Source organism: Macrotis lagotis, chromosome 1, assembly GCF_037893015.1.
Source record: "Macrotis lagotis isolate mMagLag1 chromosome 1, bilby.v1.9.chrom.fasta, whole genome shotgun sequence".
NCBI classification, from domain to species: Eukaryota; Metazoa; Chordata; class Mammalia; order Peramelemorphia; family Peramelidae; genus Macrotis; species Macrotis lagotis.
Window position 1 is genome coordinate 919,392,635 of NC_133658.1, and position 14,540 is coordinate 919,407,174.

General features: G+C 41.3%; 1 protein-coding gene across 1 annotated transcript; it reads right to left on the minus strand.

Moving 5' to 3' along the window:
- Window positions 1–1,345: 1,345 nt before the first annotated feature.
- Window positions 1,346–11,865, minus strand: LOC141509192 (immunoglobulin superfamily member 1-like). The gene is made up of 11 exons (XM_074218533.1): window positions 11,832–11,865; window positions 11,080–11,355; window positions 6,912–7,139; window positions 6,230–6,528; window positions 5,976–6,165; window positions 4,638–4,937; window positions 3,927–4,205; window positions 3,416–3,526; window positions 3,262–3,289; window positions 3,032–3,107; window positions 1,346–1,411 (listed from the first exon to the last, which is right to left on the minus strand). Exons 1-11 carry the CDS (start codon window positions 11,863–11,865, stop codon window positions 1,346–1,348), a joined length of 1,887 nt encoding a protein of 628 aa, XP_074074634.1.
- Between the last annotated feature and the right edge of the window lie 2,675 nt (window positions 11,866–14,540).

Sequence of the window (14,540 nt, forward strand, 5' to 3'; positions counted from 1 at the left end):
AAAAATGTATATACCCTTTGATCCAGCAGTATCACTACTGCGTCTATATCCTGAAGAGATGAAAAAGGGTAAAAACATCACTTGTACAAAAATATTCATAGCAGCCCTGTTTGTGGTGGCAAAAAATTGTAAACTAAATGAATGTCCTTCAATTGGGGAATGGCTTAGCAAACTGTGGTATATGTATGTCATGGAACACTATTGTTCTTTTAGAAACCAGGAGGGATGGGAATTCCTGGAATCCTGGAAGGATTTGCATGAACTGATGCTGAGTGAGATGAGCAGAACCAGAAGAACATTGTATACCCTAAAAGCAAGATGGTGGTGATAATCAACCTTGATGGACTTGCTCATTCCATCAGTGCAACAAGCAGGCACAATCTTCGGCTATCTGCAATGTAGAATGCCATCTGTATTCAGAGAAAGAATTATGGACTTTGAACAAAGATCAAAGACTATTACCTTCAAATCAGGGGAAAAACATTAGATTACTATATAATTTTACTATCTCATACTTTATGTTTCTTCCTTAAGGATATGATTTCTCTGTCATCACATTCAACTGAGATCAATGTATAACATGGAACTAATGTAAAGACTAACAGAATGCCTTCTGTGGGTGGTGGGAGGAGAGAAGCAATAATGGGGGAAATTGTAAAACTCAAAATAAATAAAATCTTACTTTAAAAAACCTACTTAAGTTTGTTTCTTACCATGGGGAAAGGGAAGAGAAGGGAGGGTGGTATAAATATGGGCAATGCAAAAACTTGCAAAATGATAAATGTTGAAAACTATCTTTGCATGTAATTGGCAATAATTAAATAAATAAATGCAAGGAGGGAAAGGTAGCTTTACATGACCAAGGGCAGGTGTAATTGTTGGATTTTTTCCTTATCAGTTCCCCAATATTTCTTAGTCCTTTCCTTATTACTCCATCCAACCTATATTGTGAAATATTCATACTTTTATGTGAATGAGCCAAGAGTGAATCTAGATTCTCTTCTCTGGTTTCTGGCCATTCTCTCTTATTGGCTCCTATAGGCTGAGTCTTCATCTTTCTGAACATTACTCCCATTTCTAGGTAGTCTGTGAGTCCTAAACCTGCTGGAAATCTCTACCTAGAGACCATGACCCTCTAAAATGCAAAATGACGAGTCAGTGAATATCAATCATATATTTATTAAAAGTCTTCTACTTAAAAGTTTTAAGGCAACTTCTTGAGAGCAAAAAAGTACAAAATGAAAAAGTCCCTGCTGTCATTCTTGATTAGAGTATATATACATATATTTCACCAGAGTGAAAGAGATAAAAGAGGTATTAATTGTCCTCTCAGATGCTAATATATCTAACGATAGTTGTTTGGAAGGTGGTATTGGATCATATGAATACCAGTAATGGATCCAAATGGAACCTGCTCCAAAAATGTGAGAGGTCATAAGATGTAAGAAGGCTTAAAAATTCATGGGTGAAGTTATGAAGAGGCTTTGAATAACAGAGATTTCATATTTAACCCTAAAAATGGAAATAAATTATAAGTTTATTGACCAGGAGGCTGCTATAATCAGACCTACATTTTGAGTCATTAATTTGATGACTAAGTAAAAAAAATAGAATGGAGTGGGAGAGACTGGTGGCAAGTAGACTCATCAGACTATGACTGTGGATGTACAAATTGAGCCCCAGCATAGTAGCTATTTGTCTGGAGAGAAGGGGTCACATGTAAAAGATGTTCAGGTTGGAAAAACAGGTCTGGCACCAGACTGAATCCATGGGATTAATTTGAGAAATAAGTAGAAGGCAGCAGTGCAATTCAGAACTACAATGACTTTCTTTTCCAATTTTCTTATATTTAATTTCTTTCCAGTCATTCTATGAACCAGCCTCGAGTCATTTATGTGTTTGTGTGTGTGTTAAACACTATAGTTACCTAACTCTTTGCTTCTATGAGACCTTTCCCCATGCTTAAAATGTTGTCTCCCCTCCAAGCTTCCTTTTACTTTGCCTGGGTCCCTTGAATCTCAGTTTCAATTAATGTAGTTCAGAAAGCAATTCCTGATCTTTATGATTGCTTGTGATGTCTCCATTGAAACAACTTTACTCCTTCTCTGTATATATATATGTATATATATATATACATATATATGTATATATATATATACATATATGCTTTATATTTCTCAAAATTATAGATGGATGCACTTTTTTGTATGAATCTAAAATTGGTATCATACCTCCTCAATAATGGAATTCTGAGGATGATGTAGTGGGTAAAGAAAAAATTATGATGAGGCAAGGGAGAGGAGATGGGAGAAGAGAAAACTGAGAGAAGAGGACAGAGAGAATTTATTTTTTTGAAAAGTGACCAAACCCTCAATCCTTGGACACATTGGCATAGACAATAGACTCTCTCTGTCTCCTTGGGGGGTCAGTTTTCCTCTCATTCAAACTATGGTGTTCAATTGTGCATATGTCACTCCCTGGGGTTCAATATCCAAGTGTACCTGAAGGAGAAATAAAAGGTTACAGGAAGAGAGAGTGATTTTGAAGCAAGAGTTCTTAATCTTTTTGTGTTCATGAATGCTTTGTGAGCCCTTCTAGTCACAACTATAAATTTATTTTCAGTTTCATATTTTTATTTATATGAAATGGAATCCCTAGGGCTACAAAGAAAATTACTGATATTGAAGTGCAGTGATGAAATATTTATCAAATTGCTCCACTATGTTAAGGGATGCCAATGCAGAAGCCCTGCACTGAATGAGTAGAAGGAAAAAGTCTACAAGAGATTAAGGTCCAAGTTTGGGTCTAGAGACTAATGCAAAAAGGTTAGGGTTGATGATGCAGCAGGCTCCTCCAAGGGGAGAACAAGATGGTGCTCACTTACCAGTGATTCCCTTCATTTCTCCTTGGTCATTCTGACATCTGAGGTAGAGAGAATGTTCCATCAGTCTCCCAATTCCTAGGACCAGGACTATCCTCAAAATCCCCTCCCCTGATCCATTCTCATACCCTTCTTAACCAGATAACTTACCCATGGCTTCCTGTCTGGGGGCTTCAGGGAGATGGGATAAGCAGATAGTCCATGGAATACAAGGGCAACAAAGATCCTTAGCAAGGAAATAGGGAAAAATGAGACAGGAGAATGGACTTCACTCAGTGAGACTCTGTGAGCATCCTCCACATATCAGGTAATTTATCTAGTGCAGAGTCCAGGGTTACAAGACAAGGAGGAAACTGGAAAGGGGTCCTGAATCTCCTTACCTTCTCAGGATGTCTCCTTGCAAAGACCCTGGTGAGAGAGAGACATAGAATGAGAAGAAAGTAAGTCAGGGAAGACTTCAAAGGGGAAAATAGGGGACCAATTCTTTACCCATTTCTGTTCCTTTAGATATTAAGGGGTTACACTGTGCCTCACCAGTAGCGATGGAGCCATGGCAGAGGAACATCAGCAAGACAAGGCAGAGGAGGAAGAGGAGGAAGGATAGACAGCTGAGAGTGATAATGAGGGTGTTTCTGGGCCCTGCATCTAGAGTGGTACAGAGAGAAGAATCGTCATAAATCATATCCTGCAATTACACTCCCTTTGTTCCTGAAATTGCCCCTGGATTTTCTCTTAACTCCCTCCACAGCCAATATTCACCACCAGCAATCCACAGTGGGACAAATTTTGCTCAGAGTAACCTTATCCTATGATCTAACATACAGGAATGGGTGCTCAAGGCATTATGGAGCAAAGCCTCCTCTCCCAGCTAATACCCTTGGTCTTTTGGGGTATTAAATTGAGGACAGTATCAAAGTCTCTGTTTTCTATCACACCAGGTCTCATGGCCAGAATCAAAGCTCTGATTTCATTCCCTTGAAGTGTCTGAGAGAGTGAACCGCCTTTGCTCCCCTCCAGTGAGCTCATATGAGCATCTCCCTCTCACCTCTCACTATCAGCTGCAGGGGGTCACTGCATTGTGTCCATGAACTTCCATTAGTGTTGACTTCATAGCTGCAACTGTAATTGCCAGAGTCTTTGGGAGTCACATGATTCAAGGAGAACTGGGCACCATGATGGGTAGCATCCATGCTATATGAAATTTTCTCATCTCCATTTTTGCACAGAAGAAACCTAGCAGACAAGGAGGGTCCCCAGCACAGGAAATTCACATTGTCCCATCCTGGGCCAGTCCAAGCTAAGAGGGAAGGTTTGGGAAGTGCATCTGGAAACACAAACAGAGGCCAGAGATCCTCAAGAGCCCAGCACAGTTGTAATGAGGGGCCAGGGAAACAACAGCTTGGAGGGCCCTGAAAAATATTTTGACCATGAAGCCAAACATCCTCCTGATCTTTGGTCTTCTCCTTAATGGAGAGCCATGGTTGCTAAATCTCAGATTTTCTCTGCTAGCACCTAGAAGCAGGGACATATTTCCTCCTTCCATTCTTTTGCATTGAGCTTGGAGCAGCACCTGAGCTAGTCCTACTTTCACCCTTGCTCTCCCCTTCCTTATAGACTCTCAGTTCTTGTCCCAAGGCTACCTCATGAAGGACAGTAGAGCCTAGAACAATATGGCCTCCCAGGTCTCCTAGGCTGCTTCTTAATCTTGACTTTCAATCCTCTCCTTTATTTCCTGAGTAACAAGACATAATCTCACCTGTCATCCAGATCTCTAGGAGGTCACTGGGCTCAGACACCTGATGTGGAGTCATTCTGTCATGGTAGACATAGCTATAGTTCCCAGCATCCTGGGCTCTCACCGAGAGGAGGGGGAATCCAGCCATGGTCCCTACTGTGCTCTGACTCTGCAGGGGCTGTGGAAGCCCCACTTTCAGCAGCATGAGTGTCACCCCCCAGAGGGATGACTGAGGGGGCAGCTGGCACTGGAGACTCACATGTGTTCCAGGCTTCACTATAAGCCCTGGGAGGGCTGTGAGGGAAGTCTTGGGCAGAGACCCTGTGAGAGAAAAACATGGATAGGGAGTCAGGACACCAGGATCAAGGTCCTGGTTTGGTCTTGAGTCTGTGTGTGACATTGGTACATTCACTGACCCTGTATGAGGCTCAGGGTTTTGTTCAGTCCTTTTTTTTCCATGTCCAGTGATTATAACCTCATTTCTGGTTCTCTTGGTAGAAATACTTGAGTGTTTTGCCATTTCCTTTTCAAGCTCATTTTACACATAAGGAAATTGAGGCTAACAAGGTTAAGTGACCTTCTCAGGGTCACACATTTAGCTTAGATTTGAACTCTAAACTGAGTCTTCTTGACTTCATTCCAGGAACTCTATGCCACATGGAGTCCCCTGTCTACACATGAGTCTCAGTTTTTCCCCACTGTAAATAAAACTTTGACCAGAAGATCACTCATACGTTACTAACTGTAGCTACTAGAGGCAACTAGGTAGCCCAGTGGATGGAGCACTGACCCTGGAGTCTGGAGGACAGGAGTTGAAATCCAGCCCCAGACTCTTGACACATTCTAGCTGTGTGTCCTTGGGCAAGTCACTAATTTCTGATTGCCTTGTATCCAAGAATATCTCCAGTTGTCCTGATTCCTGTCTGGTCACTGAATGCAGATGACTCTGAAGGAGAAAGTGAGGCTGGTGACTTGTCTCAGCTCCCCTCACCCCCAATCCCATTTATGTATTTGTAATGGAATGATCTCCCTGATGTTGTGGTCTTTGAAAATTAAACACAAACATTATTTTTATCAGGAATCTAAGGAGACTTTCACATTTCAGGGAGGTTGCCCAGCCTATGGTGTCTTGTTCCTGATGACTCCCAGGTAGGAAGATCACAGTCCCTCACCCTTTATCTGGATCCTCACAGACAGTCTCAGGGCTCACCTTAAAACCTGAGCTCAGATCATGGTCCAGGAGAGAGAAGGTTCAGGCTCATCTCCAGACTCTGTCACTCTCTTGTGTGACTTTAGAAAAATCCTTTCTCTCTGGGCATCCCTTGGCTCATTGGTAATAGGAAGGTTTCACACAAGAACCTTCCAGGCCCCTTTCAACTCTGGATCTCTGAAACTCTCCTCCTAAGTCCCAACTCATTGCCACCAGCACCTTTCTTCCCAAAATTCTAGGTGAGAGAAGAAATGCCTCTTCTCTTCCAGGACTCAAAGGCCTGACTGGCCTCAGCAGAGCTATTGGTATAAACACCTTGACCTTGTCTCTGTGAGGTCCCTGTTTGGTAAGAGAGAAGAAAGATCATTCTTAGAGTTATTCTGGGACCCCTACACCCCCTCACCTGGCACCACCAGCTGCAGGACATCACTGGGTCATGATACTTTAGCAGGGCTGGTACTTTCCCTGTAGGTACAACTGTAATCCCAGCATCCTCAAATTGCATAGATGGGAGTAGGAAGCTGGTCCAGAGATCTGATGAGGTCTGGGGATGGAAGGACTTTTGGGTCCCAGACTTCTTCAGTGTGAAAGTCACCTCTGCAAGGGAAGACAGCTTGGGTCTTGAGCACCAAAGAGTGATGTTGGCTCCTGGGGACATCAGGAGGCCAGGCCTGGCCCAGAGAGTGGGCTTGGGGAGTTGACCTAAGGAGAGAGGGATGCCAGAGATTAAAGTCAGAAGTTAATTCTAGATTCTTCCTTAATATCTTAGTAAGAGGAGGAACAATCTTGCTTTTGTTCTCATTTTCCTTCCTTGACCTGGGAACACCCTATCTTGGGAACCAAAGCAAACTTCATGTCAAACAGAAGATAGTCCCAGGGTCTCCTCCATCCTTATCCCCTCACCCCAATTCATCCCTTCTGATTTCCCAGGATTTTATGCTGTCTAAATATATCTATGAGTTCCTAGGAGGTAAATGAAATTGGGGACATTGGGGGTTCCCATCTCCAGTCCCCAGACATATTCACTTCCACAGACTTGCTGGCCAAAGACCCTCTGAATGGGACTGTCTTCCTGTAGTAAATACATTTGTAGCTCCAAGTGTCCTTGATCTGAACAGATGGAAGTATGAAATCAGCCTGGCTTCCTGCAGGGTGCTGGAGCTGCAAGGGTTCCAGGCTCTTTGCCTCTAGCAAGGCAAAGGTGTAGTCCTGAAATCGCATCTGTTGTAAGATTTTACAACAGATGATCACTCCTTCTCTTAGGGTTATCCGGGAGCCAGGTAAGACTGAAATGGATGGTTCAGGGAAGGCTCCTGTGAAAGAAGGAAAGAAGGGAGAAATTTGGGAACCTGATGTCTCATCCTACAGCCCTCCAATAAATCCCAGCATTAATAGGAGTTTATCAGGAGATGTGTGGACTGGGGCTCTCTGCCAACATCCTTTGCCTTGTCCTACTGACCTGATCATAACTGAGTCAATGGACTCACTAGTCACCTTCAAGAAGATATTCTAGCTGCATGAGGACTCTGAAAGCAAAGAATGATAGTAGCAAAAGGAAAACAGGAAGGGAAGTTGAGAATCTTTCAGTGCCAAGGTGGCAGAATGAAGAAGGAACTCTCAGAAACCTGCCCAAATTCTCCTCTAACCAACTCCAAAAGCACAACAGAATTGATCTGGGAGCAGGGAAGCCGTTTTCTATCGTAGTAAGAAATGCCTGATTCAATAAAGCATGAGGGAAATCAGTTCTAAGCACAAGAGCAGCAGCACCAGTCAGCTTCAGTGGATAGGGCCTGCAGCAAGGTTCCAAGCCTTGTGCAATCCACCAGTGAAACCTGTCCTCCTGTAACTAGAAGTCACCAATAATAATTGTGCACAGCAAAGTCACACCACAGCAACCTCTTCACAGTACAAGTCACAAGTGAGGTCTTGACCTAATTCCCAACCAATAGTGAGATTCTGCCCTAGGGCTGTTCAACAGCAAAATCCTAAATTGACCTTGCCATCAGATACCCTGTTTCCATAGCAATTTATCTGCAGCGCTCCATCCCTCAGGAAAACCAACAAAAAGATACCCATTCCAAATTCTAACCCCAGAAAGACTGTGCTACCATAGTAACCCCACAGAAAAGTTTCTGCCATGGAAACAAATGGCAGCTAAACCCTACACCTAGAGGAGTTCAATAGGGAAGCCTCTACCTCAAGATAAACAAATAGCTAAGCCCTAAACTCCTGTTAAAGAGGACTGTAGGATCCAGAGCCCCAGCACAGAGAAGCACCAGATCCTAACTATCACATCAAAATACCAAGTCCTCAAAGAGGCAGGAAAAGTAACCAAAATCCAAACAAAAGATATTTATTATAGAACATACATATGGAGATGAGGAGGTTCTAAGAAAAAAGTTAGAAAAGTCCAAAAGGTTAAAAATAGCTACGTCTGAACTCAGAAAGACATAGAGTGAAAAATTACACAAGTGGGGTACTCATCCTTCCTCTCTCAGAATGAAATAAATTTGGCTATAAAATAAACAAGAAAGTGGGGGAGGTGAATAGAAGTTTAGAAAAGTTTAATATGATGGACCTCTGGAGAAAACTGAGTGGGGATAGCAAGGAATAAGCCTTTTTCTCAGTGGCACATGGCACCTCCACAAAAGTTGACCACATTTTAGAATATAAAAACCTCACAATCAAAAGTAGAAAGGCATAAATATTAAGTGCATCATTTCTAGGTCATGGTTTAATAAAACCAGCAAAAAATTAGCATAGCTATCATAATTATGAAAGCAAAAGGAATGAACTCACTTATAAAAGGAACCAGAAAGTAGAATGAGTTAAAAATCAGACTGGAAATAGATATGAGGCAGAGAGATATATATACACAGGGAAAAGCTAAGAATAAGAAAAGAGCAGAATACTATATTTCAGTTTAAGCAATGTAATCATGGATAGCAATAATGATCTCATAAATAGTAAAAGCGAAAATAAAAGCAATTAAGAAAGACAAAGTAGGAAACTATACCTTCAGGAAAAGCACCATACACAATGAAATCATATCTCTACTAAATATAGTTATGCCAAGTAGTATAACACTTAAATTTTTGAAGAAGTTGAAAGAATTACCAGAGGAAATAGATAAAAATATATATATATATATATATATATATATATATATATATACTACTTGAGGCTTTCAATTTTCCCATTTCAGAATTAGATAAATTTAACTGAAAAATAAAAAGAATGAAGTTAAAGAGGTGAATAAATTTCTACAAATGATAGATATGATAACTCTCTGGAGAAAGTTGAATGAAGTTGCAACAGTAGGTGGTATTTAAACAATAATTGCCTATGTATTAGGACAAAAAAATAAAAGAAAATCCTTCACAACATTGTTTTAGATCATAACATAATAAATACTGAAATCTTTAATGAACAATGAAAGTTTAAAAATTAATTGAAAATATACTTGTCTAATCCTTAGTATCAAATTAGTTTAAGAAATTTTTATTGAAAGAATCACTAAGTTTTTTATATACTAGCAAAACTGAGGCAGCAAAACAAAATTAATGGCTTTGAAAGAAAGTGGTACTTAGGGGAGAATGTACATCTCTGAATGGGTACATCAATAAAACAGAAAAAAAGCAGATCAATGACTAAAAACAGTTGAAATAAAGAACAAATTGAAAATACCCAAATAAAGACAAATTGAAAATCCAGAAAATTAAAGGAGAGACTAATATAATTGAAAATATGTATACCACTGAATTCTTAAATAAAGCCATGAAAAAAATGAAAATATAAACAATTGGTAAATGTGATTTTTAAAAAAGAAGAAAACCTACTTAATATTATCAAACATAAAAAGGGTGATAGAATTTCCAGGAAAGAAAAAAAAAGTAAGATATTTGCTAAAAGTTATTTGGTCAAGAAAAGCACAAAAAAAGACAAAAAAAAAACTTCTTTTCCCAATTACATTCCCCCCCAAATTGATAATTTCAATGCAGTATATATTCTATAAAAATATGAGTTAGAATTTATAAACCTGAATAGAACTGGATGACCTTTGTGTGTCTCTGGATTAACTGGGGCTGGGAGAGGAGGAAGGAGACTCCCTTTAGTTTGTTCTTTGAGGAATTAGATTTTCTCAGTTTTTGGTCTTCTTGATAACTTTTTATTAGGTGATCAGTGATAGTGGAGTTCCAAAGTTTTGAGGAAGGACCCAAGTTTTCTGTCCTAAAGGACCTCAAAGTTCCAAGGATCATCAGGATTTGAGGTTAAAACACCGATTAGTTAATCAATCCTATGAGATTCATATGATAGAAAAGGAAACCAAGGTCCGCAGGTCAGGGACATGTCCACAATTAAATAAAGGACCAGGTGTTTGAACCCCCTCTCTCAGGCTCCTCTCCTCTTCTGCAGGCTATCTTCTAACAAAGGCCAGATTGAGAGCAGTCTGGGATGGTGGTAATGATCTAGTGCCAGAGTGTGACAATAGAGAGATGAAGGCAACATACTGGGAGAGCTAAGGGTCAAGACATTTGCACTTGATGCCATAAGTGGCAGTGTCCTGGAACAGCCAGGGTCTGGCTTGAAGCACATGGACAAAAAAGATGGATGGATGTGAGAAGGGCAACACAGGCAAGGAAACTGTGTGAATAAAGATAGATTGGTGGGACATGACAGGAGGTGATAGTCTCATCTGGTCAAACCAATGAGAAGATAGTGAAAGGAGAAGTGAACAAAGAGAGTGACAACCGGACAGTCAGAATGCTGCTTGTTTCAATCTTAGGGAAGATGACTCAGTTTACCTAGGTAGAGTTTTCTCAGTAAAAGTTCCCCAAGGGTTTTGTGTGTCATCAGAGAGAGGGGAGGGGACTGGATCACCAGGGGACCATGACCAGGTAGGCAGAGATCTCTAAGTTTGAGGAGAGGAGAGAAGGGATCAAATTCTGGCCCTCAACCAAAGAACATGCTGATCTCAAGTCACCTTCCTCTTCTACACAGCTCAGTTTCCCATTTTAGGAAAATGAAATAATAGTGCATTTGTTGACATTCTTGGAGGGTTGTTGAGGGAAAGATTTTTAAGAGTTCAAAATGTGAGGAGGGGAGCTAAGGATTCCTGGAGTCTGGGGAGACTGGGGTGGCAAGGAAAGGAAGTAATCAAACTGATTTTTTGTCCCACTTACAGCTATCTCTCTAGAGAGGAATCTGGGGCTCCTTCCCACCAGGGAGGGTTGTATGCAAGCACCACCTCACTTGTCACCACTAGTACCAGGGGCTCACTGAGGTTTGACCACAAGGACCCCTTTCTAGAGCAGCAGCTGTAGCTTTGCACATCTTTCAAGTCATCCACACTTCTCAGCACAAACTCTGCCAGTTCCCAGGAAGCATTCTTTTCCTCTCCAGGCTTTCCATTCTTCCATAACTGAAATCTGTTACTCTCCAGTTGGCCCTGGCTCATGAGGGTCACATCAGCTCCCTTGGGGACCACAGGACTTGGAACAGCCCAGAGGGTGGGCCTGGGAAGCAAGGCTGAAAAGGGAAAAAAAAAAGCCCAATGCCCATGGATTTTGTAAACCCTGCGCCTCTTTCACTGCCAGATTCTGAAGTTCCTCCCTTGGTTATTCCATCCATTCATATCAACATCCCTGTTTCAGACATCTGAATCGATTTGGCTTAAGAAGGGGAAAGAGAACAGTTGGATAATAAGGGCAGGACTCACCCAGCTGTGCTCTGATCACCCAGTGTAGAAACATGCCTGTAAGAGAAACTCAGATTTTAGATAGTTCCCTTTCAGCCTACACTGATCTCATCTTCACAAAGACCTTGAATCTCTAATTCTACTTTTGGAAGAATAGAAAGGAAGAAGCATTTGGGTAGATAGTGGGTTCAGGCTCTGCTCAAGAAGGTTCTCTAACCTCCTTAGTCTTCTCCCCATCATTCAGAATCAGCTATCCAAGGTCCTTGTCACAGTGTCTTTCCCTCCCCTTGCCTGACCTGAGACTCACCGATGGAGAGCAGGAACATGACTGTGGGTCCCATGATGGGTCTTCACCTCTGTCCTAGGCTGCACAGTCTCACTTATGCCAAGAGGAAAAGGACCCGGCACTGGCCCAGGATGACGTGACCAGCCTTGCTGCCTTAAGCCTACTAAACCCAGGCCCCACAATTTCTGCTTTTATAGTAATGAAAGGTAGGCCCTGCTCCTTCAAGACTGGGTTCTGAGTGATTGGGATGTCATAAGGTAAATGTATCCTGGCAAGGACCAGGGGCTCTGAGAGATAACTAGTACTGAAGACCAAGGAAGGGTCTCTAGGCCCAAAATACAAAACTCTCCTGGATATGATTAGGCCCCCCAACACTATAAGTAGCCTTACTCTGAAAATAAAACAGATATGGGCATAAGGGTGCAATTCCATGGCCCCAGCAGACTATGCCTCAGGACTTTTAGTCAGCCGGTAAGTATACATTTGTAGAAAGACTTTTGGGTCCTTCTTATTTCCTGTTTGCTTGGGGTGAATAATAGTAATAACAATAATATAAAGACTGCCATTATTATAGCCCTTTTAAAATATTTCCTCATTTGATCCTTTTTCTACATTTTATATATGAGAAAACTGAGGGAAATGGAAGTTATGTAACTTCCTCAGGTTCCTACAACCAATAAGAGTCTAAAGATAGGTTTTGAATTCTTGTTTTCTTGACTTCAAATCAGTTAAAATCATGAATATGGGGGCAGGTGACACAGTGGACAAAGCAACGGTCCTGAAGTAAGGAGTACCTGAGTTCAAATCCGGGCACTTAATAATTGCCCAGCCTGGTGAGCTTGTGCAAGTCTCTCTTAATCCTATTGCCTTAAATAAATAATTTAAAAATATATCATGAATATGATGCCAAATGTTGTAAGAATTTGTTGCCCCCTATTTTCAACTGGTTAAATGCCTCAGTACTTGCATATCAGGGCAACACAATCAACCTTGAGCAGGATGTCTCAGAAAGCCTTCAGGACTACAGCTGTCAGTCCTGGGCTTCCTCGTACCTCATCACTCAGGACTTGCCTAGAATGGAGCCTCATTCTGTAGGTGCCATCTTGTCTAGACAAGACTCAACTGGAACTCAAGGATCATTTATTAGCTTCTTCCCTTTGCCATGCCCTTTCCAAGTTGTGGGGAGTACAAAGAGAAAATAAAAGTAGGACTGGCCTCAGGGAGTTTACCCTCTCCTGGTAAAGACAAAAATATATTTAAGTACATGTATCATAAATAACATTTTCTTTGGGGTGGGGTGTCACAGCTCTCTCTCTCTCTCTCTCTCTCTCTCTCTCTCTCTCTCTTTCTCTCTCTCTCTCTCTCCCTCTCCCCCTCTCTTTCTCTCTAATTAAAGTTTGTTGTTGAGAAAATAGAATTTTCAGGGTGCACAAAGTGTGGGGAAGAGAATGCTGGGTCTCAAGAGCCATTGAAGTTTAAATAATTAGACAGTATAGAAGAGATCCTGGTGATCAGATAAGTTTGGCCTGGACAGCCCAGGGCTCTGAATCCTGAGGAAAGGCACCAGTAGATTATTTTTCATTTCCTTTTGGTTCAAAAGGGGACTGAGTCCAGAAGTGTGATGGCAGCAGATGACTACTAGTCTAGTCTGATGCACAATAAGAAACAATTCTTAGGCATCCGATATCCACTGGGCGCTACATTAGCTCCTGGGGATTCAAAGACCAAAATTCTTCTCCAGAAGCTTCTGTTCTCTCAGGTGAGATGAAACATGTACAGGGATAGGATTATGCAGATTAATATGTATAGGGTCAATAGAAAATGAATATGTGCTTGTGAGTGGATGTGGTCAGGTAGGGAATCAGGAAAAGAATTTATTTTGAAGATGGTATGTGAGCAGGGTCTTCAGTGAAGGGAGGACTGTGAGGCAAAGGTCAAATGGGGAAGGCATTATAGGTACAAAAGATGGTCAAAGATATCTTCCAATATTGACAGAGGTTTTTACGTATGTGGTCACAAACACATACATAATAGAGCACAGTAGAAGTGTCACAATCTTTTTATCTAACCATCCGGTGGTTTTAGTGAACTGAAAGATTGAGAGTTATGAAACCCCAAACACTGCTGAAATCACCACTTAGATTTCAAGACATGGTGCTGAGAATATTTGGTAATAGGACTGTGCATGCCCATGTCCGATCACACCAGAGTACTGGGGTCAGTAGCGATTATGAACCTGTAGGAAGAGAGTGGACTAAATCAGAGAAAGTCCCATGTAAGAGGACTTGAATCATCGTGGATCTACTGAAAGAAGAGAGCTCAGTGTGACCTTTTTCACTTCCATCATTTTATACATGAGGAAACTGAAAATTTTAGTGACCATTTCAATGTTACAAAATTGAAGGTCATACTTACATCAGACTGATTCATCTGACAAAAATCATAGACTGTTGTTTATTGAAGGAGATGTGAGAAAATTGGCATGGTAATGCACTTATGAATTGATCCAACCAATTTTATTTTATTTTGGGGGGTGGGGGGGATTTAGTGACTTGTCCAAGGTCACATAGCTAAGTAAGTATTACATGTGTGAGGATGGATTTGAACTCAAGTTGTCCTAACTCCAGGGTCAGGGCTCTATCCACTGTGTCACCTATCTTCCTCCTATCTAACCAGTCTAAGTGCAATTTGGAAGGATGAGGTGCAAAACTGTATATATATCCTTTAATC

Excerpts from the sequence above, each read along its gene's own strand:
- LOC141509192 (XM_074218533.1), bottom strand. The coding sequence starts at position 11,865 with ATGGGACCCACAGTCATGTTCCTGCTCTCCATCG. Across the intron at positions 4,206-4,637 it reads CCTAGAGATCTGGATGACAG|ATGCACTTCCCAAACCTTCC; the intron begins GTGAGATTATGT and ends TTGTGTTTCCAG. Across the intron at positions 3,290-3,415 it reads CCATGGCTCCATCGCTACTG|GGTCTTTGCAAGGAGACATC; the intron begins GTGAGGCACAGT and ends CTCTCTCACCAG.